The sequence below is a fragment of the Zootoca vivipara genome, chromosome 1 (genome assembly GCF_963506605.1).
Source record: "Zootoca vivipara chromosome 1, rZooViv1.1, whole genome shotgun sequence".
Classification (NCBI taxonomy): Eukaryota; Metazoa; Chordata; class Lepidosauria; order Squamata; family Lacertidae; genus Zootoca; species Zootoca vivipara.
Window position 1 is genome coordinate 17,055,297 of NC_083276.1, and position 16,563 is coordinate 17,071,859.

Consider the following 16,563-nt stretch of genomic DNA (forward strand, 5'->3'; position numbering starts at 1 on the left):
GTTCAATCCAAACTTATTGCTCCCAGGTTATGTGTCCTCAGTAGAGTTGGTGTTTCTTCTTTCTTTGTTGACAAGAATAATGTATCTGCAAATGTTCTCAGTAAATCTAAATACTTGAAATTTTAACTCTTTGTTTTGAATATCATTTGTTTCTTTTGAGTCTCGTCATTCTGCATCGTCTAAAGATTACTTTTAGGGATTGGAACACAAGAAGAGCCTTGCAGGATCAGGCCAAAGACCCAACTAGACCAGCATCATGCCCTCATAGTGGTTGACCAGATGCCTATGAGAAACCCACAAGCAGGATCTGAACGCAGCAGCAATGTTCTCCTCAATTGCGATTCCTAACAAGTGGTATTGAAAGACCTTCTGCCTCTGACAGCAGAGGTAAAATATAGCCATCATTCATAGCTAGTAGCCATTGATAGCCTTATCGTCTAGCAAAAAATAATGCAAAAACCCCCAACAACAACAACCCCCAGTTGGAACATACTTTTCTGTTGATACCAGCTTAATTTGCACAGCACTGGAACATAAAAAAGCAGAAATATGAATGGAGCTAATCCAAAGTTCACTACCAGGCTCAATAGGGACTGAAATTGATTTCATTATTTGTTCCCAAAAAGCTACTGCACAGCAACATCTTGAGGGCATTGGGTTGGGGAAGGCCGATTTAGAACCTACACATCACATGTGTAGTCTTTCCATCATGGCCCCACAAAACAAAGGTTTCATGCAGGAGGTTGGATGAGATGACCCTCATGGTCCCTTCCAGCTCTATGACTCTCATGAAACATAGCAATACGTCCAAGAGCCTACGGTGCGGATTATTATTACCGTATTATTATTATTTCTTCTTCTTCTTTGGCAATCACTCATAGCCGAGTAAGATTGTCTTCCATAAACATGGTTTTAACAATGGGTCCATAAGTGACTGTGGAGGCCAATTCTGGATCCACACGTCCACCCACAGTGGGGACATTGGTTTCCAGGCAGGAGTTGACCACGGTGTGGATTTGCCAAGCGTGCCTTCATCTTAGCACGTTTCTTCCTTGCATCCTGAGATCGAGTATCGTCAAAGTCGATGACACCTTTGGTAGAGGCTGTTCTCCAACTGGAGCGCTCGCAGGCCAGTGTTTCCCAGATGTCGGAGTTTATACTACATTTTTAAAGATTTGCCTTGAGACAGTCTTTAAATCTCTTTTGTTGACCACCAGCATTACACTTTCCATTTTTAAGTTTGGAATAGTTGCTTTGGAAGACGATCATCAGGCATCCGCACAACATGACCAGTCCAACAAAGTTGATGTTGAAGAATCATTGCTTCAACACTGGTGATCTTTGCTTCTTCCAGTACACTGATATTAGTTCACCTGTCTTCCCAAGTGATGTGTAAAATTTTTCGGAGACACAGTTGTTGGAATCTTTCGAGGAGTTGGAGATGGCGTTTATAAGTGATCCATGTTTCACAAGCTTATAGTAAGGTTGGTAGTACAATAGCTTTGTAAACAAGCATTTTGGTCCTCAAACACTCTGCACTTCAATCGGGAGAAAGCCGCACTCGCAGAGCTCAGGCGATGCTAGATTTCGGCATCAATGTTGGCCCTTGTGGAAAGGTAACTGCCTAGATAGGAGAAGTAGGAGTAGGAGAAGTGATCCCACCTGCGATAGCATTCAGTGAAAGGGCAAGTGGCAGGCACACACTGCAAACTCTCTTTCCTTGTATTGTGCATGCAGTGGCGTAATGTGGGTTGCCAGGGACCAGGGCAGTATAGAGGGGTGGCTAAGAGGGAGGAAGGGAAACAAATAGAGTACGCATTCCACTGCCTAGCCACATCTGTGTCACCCAGGAGATCGCAGCCACAGAGATAAGATGAGGCCACGTCCTGGTTCGCATGGAGAAGCTGTTTTCAAGAGAGTCCAGCGATGGAAGCATACAGTTGTATTGAGGCAGCACCGGGTATTGAAATTTTGTGTGTATGGATGGAGGCGAAGGACAAAATGCTGGAGGAAGAGGGCCTACCAGATAGGAGGTGAGGATGTCAACTGGAGCTATGAAATCTTTGTTGAAATGATCTCAGTGCATTTTGAACGTGCAACTAAAGGGCGACACAAGAGACGCAACTCTGTGAAAAAGCTGGATGGTGTGTGTGATCTTATGCTTGCGCCTGCAATCTGCGTGGATGCAACATCCTTTGATCCAGAAACCTTTCCCCCCTTAACCCTTGTTTTCTGAAATGGAAAGGATTCCACCACCCAAACATGCCCATCAAAACCAGGCTTCCCCAAGTCTGTTTGAGTCAGTGTTTCTCATCCTTGGGTCCCCAGCTGTTATTGGCCTACAACATCCATCATCCCCAACCGCTGCACCTGCTAGCTAGGGATGATGGGAGCTGTTCCAACAACAGCTGGGGACCCAAGGTTGAGAAACACTGGCTTGGGTGATGGTGCTAAGCTCAGCAAGCGGACACACACACTTTTGTGGCACTAAACCATGGGCAGCACTAGAGGGGGCAGGGGGCAAGCACACACCCCCCACCAAATAGGGAGCTTGCCCCACCTATGCTCCTACTTCTTCTTTTGCAGTTTTCCCCATTCATCTTTTGATCGATGCCTCTTCAAGTTCTCTCCATCATTTTCTGTTGGCTCCTTGCATCCTCATAAGCCCTGCTGTTAGTTTTAGATTGTCCACAGGTGGTCTTTTGAAATTGTAGAGTCTCCATACTAATACTGCTTTATTCCATTGGCCCAAATCACTTCTCGCCACATGTCCTGCATTTATTTGTCCACCAGGTCCATAACTTTTGATATTTTCCATCCAATTAGCTTTTCTATCTTTTAATGATATTCCTAACATTCCTAACATGGTGTGCTGTGTCATTCTTATGCTGTTCACATCACAGGTGATATGTACATAGGGAACACTTTAGCATTCAAGCCAAAGGAAATATTTTTATTTTTCATTATAAAGTTGAATTATAAAGGTTATAAATATGTACTACAAATTATAATACATATAATACTAAATTATAATTATAATATAATACTAAATTATATAATACATATAACACTAAATATGTATTATATTTATTTCGGACACAACTTGGGACACAACTTGTCTACTTAGAAATATACTTTGCTTGCCCTTTCTGTACTCACCTGTAAAAAAAAAATGTTACCACCACTGTACAGTACTAAATTTCAGATTTCCAATTCACTGCAGAAAGCAATGTGAGCTCATCTATTCATCTATCCATATTTCGCTTAATGCTCAGATGGCTTCTAAGCAGTCAGATATGGGGGACCCTTTGTAGAATGTCTCTATTTATTTTTTATTTTAAATGAACCGGCCCCCGGTAGATGCAAAAGCTCTTCTACTCTATAGATAACATGATGCGCTTCCTCTTTTGCTCGCAAGGTGGAGCGACTTTTTCATCAGCTTCTGGCTCAATGTTATTATTCACACCCCCAAACGCGCCTCCTTTTCCTTCAACACTTAAAAGACAGTTATGCCGCAGACACAGCAGCACTGTAGTAATAATAGAAGCAGTTCGATCGAGGGAGGCAGATTTAATTTTGAAAATAAAAATAAAAATGTGTCTCTTCCCACCCCCTCCTACAAACGACGTCCAGCCCGATCACCCTGTGCGTTTTTACTCTTGAGTAGTCCCACTAAGAGTTCAAGGAGACAGGAGGGATAACTCGGGAATCTCCTCTAAACAGAAATCTCCAGCATTCCGTTGAAGTTGACAGTTGCATCGGACGGGTCGAGTCGGGGAGGAGCGCAAAACACAAACTTGTAAAAGTGAAAGTCTTGCTCCTAATCTACGCTAAAGCGAAGTGGCGCCACAAACTTTTAACCTGCGCATTTAAATTTTGCAACACGGCAGTGCAATCAAGAGCTGGCCCGTGTTTCGGCACTTTCCCGGGTTTTCTGGTGCCCTTCTATTCTAGAGCATTTGGCTTCACCGGTGAATATGATTGGTTAATACGCTGGTGCGGTAATATGGCTTGCCACAAATATTTCCTCCAAACACGCTTTCAAACCTGAGCCTTGTATAACCTTCATTCCCCGTATGACCTGATATTAAGGAACATTTTACTCGCACCTGAAGCTGGAAAATACTGCATTCACTTACATGGGAGGAAGTTCCATTCCTTCTGAGTAAACCTACATAGGTTTGAGCTGCTGTTGCAGCACAATTTTGATTTGTGATTACCCGTGCTATAGGACTATGTAGAAAATAATACATGTCTCAATATCTTGAGCAGTTAATAAAATGGAGCATTCACATTTATCATATTCGTCCCTTTTTGGTGAGGGGTGCCTGCTCTTATAACCGAAGACACGTTTTATTGTACCCGGTACTTTTGATTACATAAAATAACTTGCGTTTAATTTCCCCTCCTTTCCTTTCCCAAACCTAACCCTTGTTTTTTCCAAGCTCGCTCTAATCACGGTGCCCTTATGATAAATATAGTATATTGGTCGCTGCTTTGCGTTTGGGTCCTAAAACGTGTCTACTTGGAAGTAAACCCCACGGGTTCAATGGGATTTACTCCCGTGTAAGCGCGCTCGTGCAAACAAGAACAAAATCCAATACCCACCGACTTACGGTATGCTGTTGCCTTAAAAATAATAATACAATTCCTCCGCGCGTTTCTTTTGGGAAAAACCAAACACAATTCAACGAGACCCACTTCCATGCAGTCTCAGGGTGCAACTTTCTCGGGGACCGTGGCCACCATAACTCTAAAACGCCTCCGGAAAAGGAAAGAAGTACATGGTGTGTGTATGGGGGGGGGGGATTATATTGTCCACACTGCAAGACGGCGGCCAATCGATATGTCCTTTTTAAAACAGTCACAAAAAGTTCAGCAGACTTTTCCCGCGTTTTATGATGTCTGCAAAGCAGCCGACGGGAGCCTGCCACGTTCCCTTTGCAACCTTGCTGACTTTTTGCGCGCCTTGCAGGGGCTGGCGCAGCCCCGAAAGGGAAAGGACGGGGGCGCGGGGGCGGTGAGTGACATGGGACGGGGGGGGGGGTCGCGAAGGAAGAAATGCAGACAAAGCAATAAACCCACGTGACTGGTGACCTGGACCTTTGTTGTAAAAGGGGGGGGAGTTGGGGGAGAAGGTTTAAACACCCCCACACCCTTTCTCTTCCCCCCACCCCCTTTGCTGCCCTTAAAGAGAAGCGAGTCCCTCTTATTTGTCTCTTGTCCCCGACTGTGGCTGGGATATCGACAGAGTGGGGCGGACGGGGGGTGGTGGGGTGTGTGTGAACAAAACAGTGGGGCCAGAAGCAGATGGAGGCGGGGTCGAGGGAGAGGTCAAGGTTAGCGAGAGACTGCTATTGATCTGACTTTGAACGCGAGACGAGCAGCGCGGAGAGACCAAAGGGGGAGCTGTGAGACAAGACATTAACAGCTTTCGCGGTGCTAATGATCACAAGTGCCAGACGGGGGAGGGAGGAAAGGAGAGGCTGAGAAATCACTTCGGAATATATTTCCGACCCCTACCGCCCGCAAATCTCGTCGTTAGGACATATTCAGGACGGAGGAAAACCCTTAATAAAATAATAATAATAATAATAATAATAATAATAATAATAATAATAATAATAATAATACACGCCACCACCCTCATGTGATATAGCGCCTTTATCTCTCCGGGAAGAGCGGCTTTGTGCGCGCGCGCGCCCTCTCCGCTTGCAATAAACTAAGGAAGGCGACGCGGCCAGTTGTTTATTCGCCCTTATCTTGGATCTGAATAACCCCTGGCAAGGAGGGTGGCCTGGCAAGGTGTGTCTAATATAAAGCCTATCTCCCGTTTGCTCCGCACACCCCACCAGGCCGTTTGAAGTTTCCTGCCTGGAGTGACACACACACACACACACACACACACACACACACACAGCACTCAAGGTGGACTTTGCTCGCCTCGCCTCTCTGGGTCTGCGGGAAAGGCGGAAAGGGCCATTAGTCGGCAGAAATCTCGTGGGGTTCCCGGATAAACAGAGTTTCCTCCTATTAACACGTAGGACGCGTTCACAAGACCTCACTTTTGTTACCCTTCAGGGATAGTTCCAAGCCCTGCTTCTGTATTCAGAAGCGTCGGTCGGAGCAGAGAGTGCCTCAAATTTCCACGCTGTCAATAAGCGTTACTGCTTGTGTAGTCGTGAAACAAGAGTACAGTATTCTTCACATTGCCTGTTCTGAATTTATACTCAAAGTCAAGTCATATACGTGTTTTCTAAGAAGCAAGTCGCCCTGATTTCTAGGGGACTGACTTCTGAAGTGAACTCGCATATGGGACCTACTTTTTGGTGGAAAATAAAAAAATTCCTTCAGTAGCACCTTAAAGACCAACTAAGTTTATATTTTGGTATGAGCTTTCGTGTGCATGCACACTTCTTCAGAAGTGTGCATGCATGGTGGAAGAACGTGACCTACAAATTCGCGCAGGTGTTTGGGGTTGTGTGAATGCACCCCAGCAGGGTGGTTCGAAGCAGGGGTATTAAAAAAAAGGTGAGTCTACCTATCAAAGTTTTATGGGTCGATTAACTCGGCAGCCATTCCAACAACTCAAGTGGTACTTACTCCTAGGTAAGTGTGCCGCGGATCTCAGCCCTAGGAGTGTGTGTTGGCTTGACACTTGTATTAAAGGATTCCAAACAACCCAACTCAGCAAGAAGTAAGAAAAAGAAGCTGGGGGAAATAAAGATACTGTATGTGTGAACGAAGGAAATAAAACTGCTTTGGGAAATTTGTGTAGGAACTCTCCCGGAGAAGGATTCGCGCGTCAGAGTTCAAGTCCAAGATGCTCACCAGAGCTTTTGTTTCCTGAACTCTTTGTTCCAACTTCTTTAGTTATCACGTGGTTTTTATATCCGGACCTTCCTCCGCACTTAGGAGCACAGGGCGGCGCACAATACTTCAAGGACAGTATGCAATTACTGTTGTATCTAATCTGGGACACTTTACCAGCCTAGAAAGGCTACCTGAAAACATCCGGACCCTCTACTCAATTATAGTGATGCCAGCTGGGGCTGGCGTGTTTCACGCGTAAAATTGTAGGAAAAAAATGGGACATATGATTTAATATCTGGGATAAGTTTGGAAAAAAGTCCCTAGTTTTTTTGGGGGCGGGGGAGTTTGAGGGCGTGGGAGAGAAAGCACTGCGTCCCTCCACCAAGAGTATGAAAACCCCACAAATCCATGCCTCTTCTCACACAATCGCAGCAGCGGGTCCTTTAAGGCGCCCCCTCCTCTTTCTTTCCTTTGTCGCTAGGATTGTTTGGACAACTTTTTGAAACAGCGCGCGCGTGTGCGTCGAAGAAAGAGCCATCTCTCTCTCGCTCTCTCCTTTTCGGCGGCTTCCAGTGTAGCAAGGAGTTGTTTCTATCGTGATGCTAATTTGCCTTTTGTAGAAACCGGCAAAGCCCCCAGCAAATCTGCGAAGGTCTGGGAGTGAGGCTAGAGAAGGGGGGTTTAAAGAGGCGTTGGGCGACTCGCTCCATCTCTCTTTTGCCAGCTTTGTTGGGTGAAGAGCGAAGAGAACTGAGCCAGGTCTTCAGAAGAGCAATTGTGGGAAGTTTGGGCCGGGGGTTGGCCAATGAGGGCCCGCCTTGGCGCCTTCACTCATCCAACTTCTAGATTTATTTATTTGGAGCGCGCGCGGGGGTGGGGGAGAGTCCTCTGTTCTGTCCTGGAAGAGGACAGGTGGAAACAAATAAGCAGGAGTGTCATGCTCCCAAATAAATAGCAGGAAGGATGAGACGGAAGATGGGGTCTTGGGGTTCCAAGCAGGTCCTGGAAATGGAAGCAGGCTGCTTGTTTTCGCTTTGAAAGGTCGAAGGACAGTGGAATAGTGAATGCTCAAACCGACCAAATTTACTTACCTGGAAGTGAGCTCCATTGAGCACAGTGGGATATTAGCCTAGGGCTGCTCTGCCTTGTTAAACTCCCGTTGGTTGTGAAAAATTGGCAATCAGAAGTTAAGTCCTATTCAGCGGGACATATTCCAAGAAAAGTGTATATGGGATTGCAGCGTTACGCATATATTTTAACTCTCCCACTACTTCAGGGGGTTTAATTACTGCTGGGTTGTCTTCCACTCTGCTTCTCAGCTGAATGTATGAATGCAGATCATCAAAGCATCTCAGGGACTGGAGCAGAAGCGGAGGGAGACTGGAGCATTTGTGTGTGAGAGGAAGACCTCTCCACACATCTCCAGACCTGTCTTGGTAGGAGCCGGAGCTCAGGATCAGAGCACCCGCTTGGCCTGGCTGAAGAAAGTCCAAGGTTTGATCTCCTGCGTCTTCAAGTAGGGCCAGCTAGGAAACTGCTTGTCCGGAGAGCAGCTCGCCATTTCCCCTGGACTTTCTCTGTAATAGGTGCACCAGTTCCCTTTATAAATAAGTGGGGCGGGGCGAGATGAGACTCTTAAAACTGGACGGGACCGCCTCTCCCAGCAGGAGGAAAACCTCACTCTCCGCCTCAAGCCATTCATTCTAGATCTGCGAGGGCTACAAGTGAGCCCCAAGCCAACGGTTGTTAAGTGTAGAGGAAGTGGTGGATCCGGGCGAGGACACTATGTGGGAAGGGTGGTGGTGGTGGTGGTGTTAATCCTCAGTGGCAGAGCATCTGCTTGGAGCACTGAAGGTCCCAGGCTCAGTCCCTAGCCTCTCCAAGTATGTTTGGGAGAGGCCCTTGCCTGATCCTTTGGAGCGCTGCTGCCAGTCAGTGCAGACAACACAAAGCGAGGTGGACCCATGGTCTGACGCAGTATAAGGCAGCCTTCCTATGTTCCAATAATGGGGAGAGGAACGTTAACCACGGGAAGAGGGCCTTTAATGCAATCTCTACCGTCTCACTAAGCGTGTTTGAATTCTCCCATGCTACACTTTGTAATTCAGATTGCAACTTCTTGCATATGGATATGTGGTGTGTGTGTGTGTGTGTGGAGTGACAAAACCGACGGGCACAGTTACTCCATAGCGGGGTCTGCTAGTGAACTGGACCCTTGGAGGGCACAAATACTCCGTTTTCCAACGGCTCTCTCGCTTGCAGGGGTCACACGCGCACGACGTTTCGAAAGGAGCCAATGAAAAAGCGCGTGATCCCAGAAGCGCACGTCTCCAGGATCCCTCGCAGAGGATGCTGGGTGCACTTTCGGATTGTGGGGCACATGCGCGCAGAGTAGGCTGCAGGCCTCCAGAAGGCGATCCTACTATTGGAGCCGACCGATTCCGAACTGGGTCCGTCTAGTACAAAGTCATAAACTCAAGCACCACTTAATGTGGACGAAGCGAGCCTTCTGAAAGCATTTTAACTACCCTTCTGTGGATCAGGGTGGTTAAAAGTGTGGCAAATACGACGTACCGGTTTCCTCTTCCTCGCCCTTTCATGTTTACGGTCAGAACTAAAGAGTCAAAATGCGCCAGCCATGACGCTTGTGGAAACAAGCGGTGATGGTTATTCTGCGTTATTTGAGCAGAATTAGGGGACAGCAACCTTGCTCGTTGTGTTTGTGCGGGGTGCTGGTTATAAACTTAAGGGACCCCCAAGCTGGAGGATCATGGGTGCATCCAGAGTGCTACGGCACGGAAAGCAATTCAATGCAAAGCTAAATCTCAGAGGTCACCAGGGAACTCCGCTTTTCAAAAAGAAACTTGCAGGACAAGCCGCGTAAAAACGCAGCTGCCTTGCGTTTTAATAACCACCACTGTGTAGGAATGTATTGGGGAGGCGCGTGGAGGTCCGCCGTGACTTATTTACCGATTTGCCCGGTTTGGACTTCCTTCGGGTCAATGCTGAGTTTGCAGCGCGCCCGGGGATTTCACAGGGACCCTTTCCCTCGCGAAGTGGGTAGGGGGGGACCAGAGAGGGAGCGAGAAAGAGGAGAGTGTGCGCGTCTTTGTGGCTCCCTCTGCAATCGCAATTCAGATTGAGAGGAAGGGGGGGCGAGAGAGAAATATCTCTTCCCCCACGCAGATATTTGTGTTATTGTAAAAACTGTTGGAAATGCGAAGGTGTTTGGAGCGGAGTCGGGCTGCTGCTGCTGCCGCCGCCGCCGCCTGCTTGGCTGCCTGCGCGCAGGGGAAGAGGAGAGCGAGCGAGACAGCTTCTTAGTTGAAAGGGGGGCAGCGAAGGGATCTCCGCGAAGCAAAGATCCGTGCCGCCTGGGAGATCTCGGAGCAGGTGGATCGAGCGAAAGCAGGATGGATCCCGCGCCCTTCCCGGGGGGCGCCCACCTCAGCTCCCTCCCGCCTGGCTCGCCGGGTCGAGCCCACCGCTCTCACCACCCACTCTTTTTCTGCCTTTCCGGCGCCAGCCTGCTGAGCTTCACCAGCCCCCTTACCTACTCGCCCCCCCGCCAGCGCTTCCCCCGGGAGACGGCCGTCCCTTTTGGGCCACTTGCCAAGGGGCGGAGGAGGGGGGAGGCGGATGCCCGGGCCCTGATCTGCCCCCTCCCGCCACCTAACACCCCCCCCCCGACCTTATCTGCGTCTCATCCTAAACCTGACCGGCGATGGTTTGGGAGAAAGAGACTCTCGGTCCCTCTTTTTTTCTGATTGCTCCTCTTTTCTCCCCCTTCCCCATCGAAATTCTGCTTAATTTCATTTTGGCTGCATGCTCCGCAGACGCAGCCCTGGCTAAGCAGTCGGAGCCGCGTGTGTGCTGGGAGTCTGTTTGAGGGTGGCTTTTCCCCCCTCTCCCTCTCCTTCCTCCTCTTTTCCTTCTTCTCCCCCTTCTTCTTGTTCTCTTGCAGGGTACAATGTTAAAAAGCCACCGCTAGTCGCCCCCAGTGCTCCTACTCTCTAGGTCTTTTTTGTCTCTAGTGCAGATTAAACGTCACGTCCGCACTTGAACTTGAATTTTATCCCATTGTACGGAGGCAGACCCAGCCATAGAGAGACAGAGCGCTCCCAGGGAACCAGGACTCCGCCATCTTCACATTGCAATATATCTCCTTAGTAATAGCCAGCACTAACCCAGAAGCACTGGGGGGCTTCCTTCCTAGCAAGACCCTGTGCCAAGCGAGGGGAGGAGGGGGTGTGTGAAGCCAGTGGCAAAGTGGTGCGAGCAAAGCAAAGCAAAAAAATTAATATTATACAACAACAAAAAACCAGCCCAGTGGCACTTGAACTGGCAAAGCGGAGACACAGTTTGGGCTACCCCCTTTTTCTTTTTTTGAAAAAAAGAGAGACAAGAAAGCGAGAGAGAAAGAATTCTAATTAACCCAGCAAGGGTAATTTTTTTCCTGCATTTTTCTCTGCGTGTGGGGAAATTCCAATTTTTCTACTTTTGTGCGAGCGTGTGTGTATGTAATCCATTTTTCTTCTTCTTTCCTTTTTAAAAAAGATTCCTCCTGGTGGAAGAAGTGCACTTTGCTTCTCTCCTCCCCCCCCTTCTGCTCTCTTGTTTTTCTTTTTCTCCCCCCCCCCGCCTCCAAAGCACTCTGGAATTTTTTTTTAAAAAAGTGTCAGCGCTTGGTGAGGGGGGGTGGGAAACCATCCTTCTCGCCTGAAGTTCAAGAAAAGACCTGGAAGCGGTGAAAAGGAAAAAAAAACCAACCAAACAGTTGTCTTGCGAAAACAAAAACCAAGGCTTCCCCACTTTCTCCTCTTCCGATGATGATTTTTTAATTGAAGGAAGAATCTCATCTTGAGTGCTCCAGGGGGGGGGGGGTTGGAACTGTTCCCCCCTCTTCTTCTTCTTTTTTTTTAAAGAAGAAAAGTACCAAGAAGAAAATAGAAGACCGGGAGGAAGAAGAAGATCGCTCCCCACAACTACCACCACCTCCAACCCGACCCCCCCTCCCTACCCAAGTCCAGCTCTCCGGGCGATGACCGTGTAAATGCCAGGGCAATGTCCCGTCGCAAGCAGGGGAATCCGCAGCACTTATCACAAAGGGAAATTATCACGCGTAAGTTGCAACTCTTTCAAAGGAGCCGGATCGGAAAGTGTTGTTTCTATGTATGTTGTTGGGAGAAGGAGAGCAGTGATGGGAAGTTGGGGTGCGTTTGTGCGCGTGGTGTGTGAAGCTGACCAGGAAAGACTGGAGAAGGGGTGTGTTGTGCGTAAAGTGAAGGGTCTTGGAGAGTTTGCAAAGAATTGGCGCGCGGGGGGGGAGGACGCTGGCTGGCTGGGAGGACGGGGAGAGGGGAGTCGAGGAGAGAGAGAAGCGGGGGGCCGGCAGGATAGGTGTTGTGGAAAGTAAAAGTTTGCAGGGTAACGGCGGAGGCCGCGAAGCCGGCTGAGAGCGGGAGAGGCGAGCTGGAGACGGCGGGTGGGGGATCCGCAGCGGGGACTTTCAGAAAGAGAGGCTGGGTTGGAAAGGCTGGTCCAAAGTTGGCGAGCACGCGAGAGCAGCAGCCGGAGCGGCAGCAGCGGCAGCCGGGAAGAGGAAGGTGGCTGGAGTCGGGGCTGGAGCGGGGGGAGCCTTAATGGGAACCACATGCAAGGGACGCCTGGCAGGCCAGCGATGGAGCGGCGAGGCCGGTCTGGGGAGCCGGGAGAGGCGGAGGCGGCGCGCGGAAGGCGAGGTTGGGTGTGTGTGTGTTGGGGGGAGATCTTGCGACGGGGGTCTGCATCTCCCCCCATCGTCATCCGTTAGGGAATCCCAGCTTGGTACCGGAGACATAACAGGACCGGGCGTTGGGGAAGGGGCCGAAATGTCAGTGTACAGGTAGACCGGCAGGCGGGCGGGAGCCTTTTGCTGACTCCCCTCTGGGCAAGGTCCGGCTGCCCTGCCCAAAGCGCAAGGTAGCTTTTGCATGCATTTATGCATGTGCTAACCTTGCTGCAAAATGATGTGTGGGGGTATTTTTTTATTGGGGGGGAGAGACAGACAGGTGTGTACGGTGGGAGGGAAGGGGTACTTTTTGTGTGCACGTTGCAAAGTAAAGTAGCACCATTTTTTTTTTTGGCAAAGTGAAGCGTGCGCACAGTTTGCAAAGCGGCGAAGGAGTCTTGCAAAAAGGCGCGCCACTTTTGCAAAAGAGCGAGGTGGTAGGATCTCATCGTAGTAGCAAAAAAAGCAGCCCAAGGCAGCAGTATATTGAGGGGTGGAAACGAGAGGAACGATCTAGAACGCGGTGTTCCTTTTACAGGAACCGAGGGTGCTGTATGTGTTGTGTATCCAGGCCCCAGAGTATAGGAGTCCAGATCCGGGGTGGGTGGTGTCTTCCTTAGTAGCAGCTTCGCTTTGCAAACATCTCCTGCCCTGCTAATAATGAAGGACAAAAACAAAGCACCCAAACTCTGCTACTCTTTATTTCGCTTCTGCTCACTCACTCCGCTATTTCCAACACTGAAATGCAATGGAAAGCCAACACACCTAAAGGTTGCGCCTTGAAGGTTTGCAGGCAGCAAGGGATGTGCGTTTTTGCTCTCCTGACCTGGATGATCAATAATAATCGTTTTTATTTATTTATTTTGGAGGCTAGTTTCAGAATTAAAAATAATAATAATAATAATGCAAGGGAAGGAAATCGGCCTCTGTCCCTGTTAATGGGTGGTGGAGGGAGAAAAAAAAGAGGAGAAAAATCACAGCCCCAAACATAACGCCAAAAAGAACAGCTCCCTTTGCACGCTTGGCTTTTGCAAAGCAGCCGTTGCGCGTGTGGAGCCGGGCGAGCGGAGAAGGGGGGGGGGGCGCAGTGAGAGAGAGAGAGAGGGGAGAGAGAGAAAGAAGCAAGAGGGAAGGGGGCCGAGCCGGAGAGGATGTTGTGGGAGGGGGGCAGAGAGAGAATAATAGAATATGTATGTTATATTTCTTAAAAATTTAAATAAATAAATATAAATATATATAGCCCGGCGTCTCCCCTCCCCCCTGAAAGCCTAAGACTAGCTGCCATCTGCCAACAGCATTTGGTGACAGCGCTCTCTCTCTCTCTCTCTCTTTCCTCTCCTTTGTTACAGCTGATAAAAAAAATGTTGTTTGTAACAATACATTGGAATTATATTGATTGGCGAATGCAGCCGTTCGACCTTGGACGGTGCTTGGGCTTGCGAATTTTATTTTTTTCCTCCCCTCCTTCTCTCCACTTTTATTTCCTTCTTCTTTTCCTTACTCTCTCCCCCCCCAAAAAACCCCTCTTTCTTGCCACCCCCTCTTAAACCCTCCCCAAAAGCCTTTATTAACCAGCTGCAACAGCACCAATGAAGATGCATTGATGTATTTTGGACACTGTTTTGCAGCCAGGGAGTTTGACGGTGCTGCCGACCCATTTTTTTTTTGGGGGGGGAGAGTAGATATTCTTTTTTTCTACTCCCCCCCCCGAAATAACTTAACACACCAAACCTGTAACACCTTTCGACCAAACTGTCTTTTTCTCTTTCTTTTTCCCCATTAAGAAAACCTAGCCGGATTGTAACATTTGGGAGAGGGTAAGGAGGGAGTTGTTGATCCACCTTCCTTTTTAAAAAAACAAAAACCAACAAGATCCAGATTATTTCATGTAACTCTATCTCCCCCCCCCCTGTGGTTTGCATGGGGAACTTTGCTTGTTTGAGATTGTGTGTATGTAATGTATGTGAGCCAGAAAAAGGTAAGGCAGACAGTATTGTGTGGAGATAATAGGAAAAGGAAAGGCATGTTTGCAAATGTTCCAAATTTTCATTGGCGTGAGGTTAGTCAGGTGGGATTCTCCCTGATTTTCAGCTCTTTCCCACCAACTCCCCCATTGTGATTTTTTTGGGGGGGAGGGGGGAAGTATATGTAATTTGGAATCAGGTACCAGGTGGGTGTTAAGTATAATGGAAGGATACCTTTAAACATCTGCCTGCACAGTGTGGCTCAGTGGGGTTTAGAGGAAGGTTTAGAATGGAGAAAAACCATAGCCAGGTCCTTTTCTCTGTTTCCCTATTCATCCTCCCATCTGGAAAGGACTTAACAACAGGACTGTCTGAGGTCTCTTAAACTAAGGTTAAGGCAAAAGGGAAGAAGAGAGATGGGCATAGATCGTGTGTATTTGGTGTGCCTAGATTTGCAATGGGCAGCCGGAGTGGGGTGGGGAAAAAGCAACTGGATGTTTGAGCTAGAAAGAGAGAGAGAGAGAGAGATGGTTTCACCCTGAAAGTGGCTGGACCAGTTTCTAGGAAACAGTTATATATTATTAAAAGGGGAGCCTGTTTAGAAGAGAGAAGTTTGACGAGAAGGGCCAAATAAAGAAAGAATTAACTTAGCATGGCAGCTCCCCTCCGCACATACATGCAAATATACCTGCACCTTTTTTTGCTGAAGGAATCTGAAGTCAGATTCAGAGGTCCGCAGCTGTTTGATGGAGCAGCTTGTCAAGGAAATGGCATTGCATTTGAGGGTATAGTGCTAAGTGGAGAAGCAGGCTGGCAAATGGGCTTAATTCTAACCCTCTTCATTGGAGTTTATTAGATTTTAGTCCCTGTGGGGTGTTGAAAGAAAAACTGCTATCCTGAATGGCAAGCAAGCAGAAAGTGAGCGTGAGAAAGGTGGGTGGGTAGGTGGGGGGAATATTTACAGCCTGGTCCTATTCATGTTTACTCAGAAGAAAGCATTGCTGAGTTCATTGGGGTTTAGTCTTGAGTAGGAAAGCATAGGATTTGCAGCCAGAAGGGTACAATCCAGATTCATTTTGGATCAGGGGAGGGTTTTGTTATTATATACAATAACTGACTTTATTGCCATAGTACGGTATTTTTGTAATTCTGAGGGAGGCTCCTATCATTCCTGAGACTTAAGTTCCCCATCCCAAATGTATCTCAATACCCTGTTTGTGACAGAGAGAGATAGCTGATGGAATGAGCAAATTTGGGTACGTCTCCAGTGATGGTTGACTGTGAAAAATACAGCAAAGTTGTATAATACGAAAATGACGTCTCTTATGTAAAAATCCCGACAAGAGATGTTCTAGGACTGTTCTGAATGACAGATGATAATGTTGGCCGGACATCTGCGACAGGTTTTCCAGTTTAACCGCTTCAACAGTGAGATGTGAGCATTACTTATGAATTTTAGGAATGGGTGGAATTGTTGGAACGGAGTCTTAAGTCACCTTCTGCCATCAAAATGACCTTCATTCCAAAAAAAGAGGTTGAACCCTCCTGAAGAAAGTTCTTGTGGTGGGGAGGGGGCTGAAAGGAGAAAAACATCAAATAATCCCCGTACAATTGAAAAAAAAAATTTATTAAAAAAATCAGATTTGAAGTCGCTGGTCAGCAATTTATTTGCTTCCTGATTCGACCCTGTCCATTTGCATTGTTTCCCTATAGCTGAGAGAAAATACCCTTTATTTATTTTTTCCATTATTATCATGTTTTCCTTTTGTGGAATAATTCCTGTCGTTCAAAGATGAGCACGAAAACTAACAGACACAGCAAAGAAAACGGCACATAGATGTAACTAACAGAATTAGCCAGGAAGGAAATTGCAGGGATGCTTGGATATTTTTGGGGCGTACCTGTAGGGCTGTAACACATGCATGTTGTTAGCAGGTGTTGCAAGCTTGAGTTATTGAAAATACTGTGTTTTCCATTAGCTGCGCCTGAGCTGCACATCGCCAGCTGCACATTAAA

The 16,563-nt window shown here is 47.8% G+C and overlaps 1 protein-coding gene across 5 annotated transcripts in view; it reads left to right on the forward strand.

Annotated features, from left to right (window-relative positions):
• The first annotated feature begins 10,548 nt into the window (after nucleotides 1-10,548).
• The window catches only part of BCL11B (BCL11 transcription factor B), a 156,506-nt gene continuing 150,491 nt past the window's right edge, over nucleotides 10,549-16,563 (forward strand). For 3 of the 5 annotated variants that reach the window (XM_035106378.2, XM_035106409.2, XM_035106418.2), the window contains exon 1: nucleotides 10,550-11,935. In XM_035106378.2, the coding sequence (XP_034962269.1) occupies nucleotides 11,878-11,935 (58 nt within the window). In that variant the 5' untranslated portion in view covers nucleotides 10,550-11,877. Of the gene's footprint in view, nucleotides 11,936-16,563 lie in introns of all 5 variants that reach the window. The other 2 variants (XM_035106388.2, XM_035106399.2) reach the window with 2 other exon arrangements.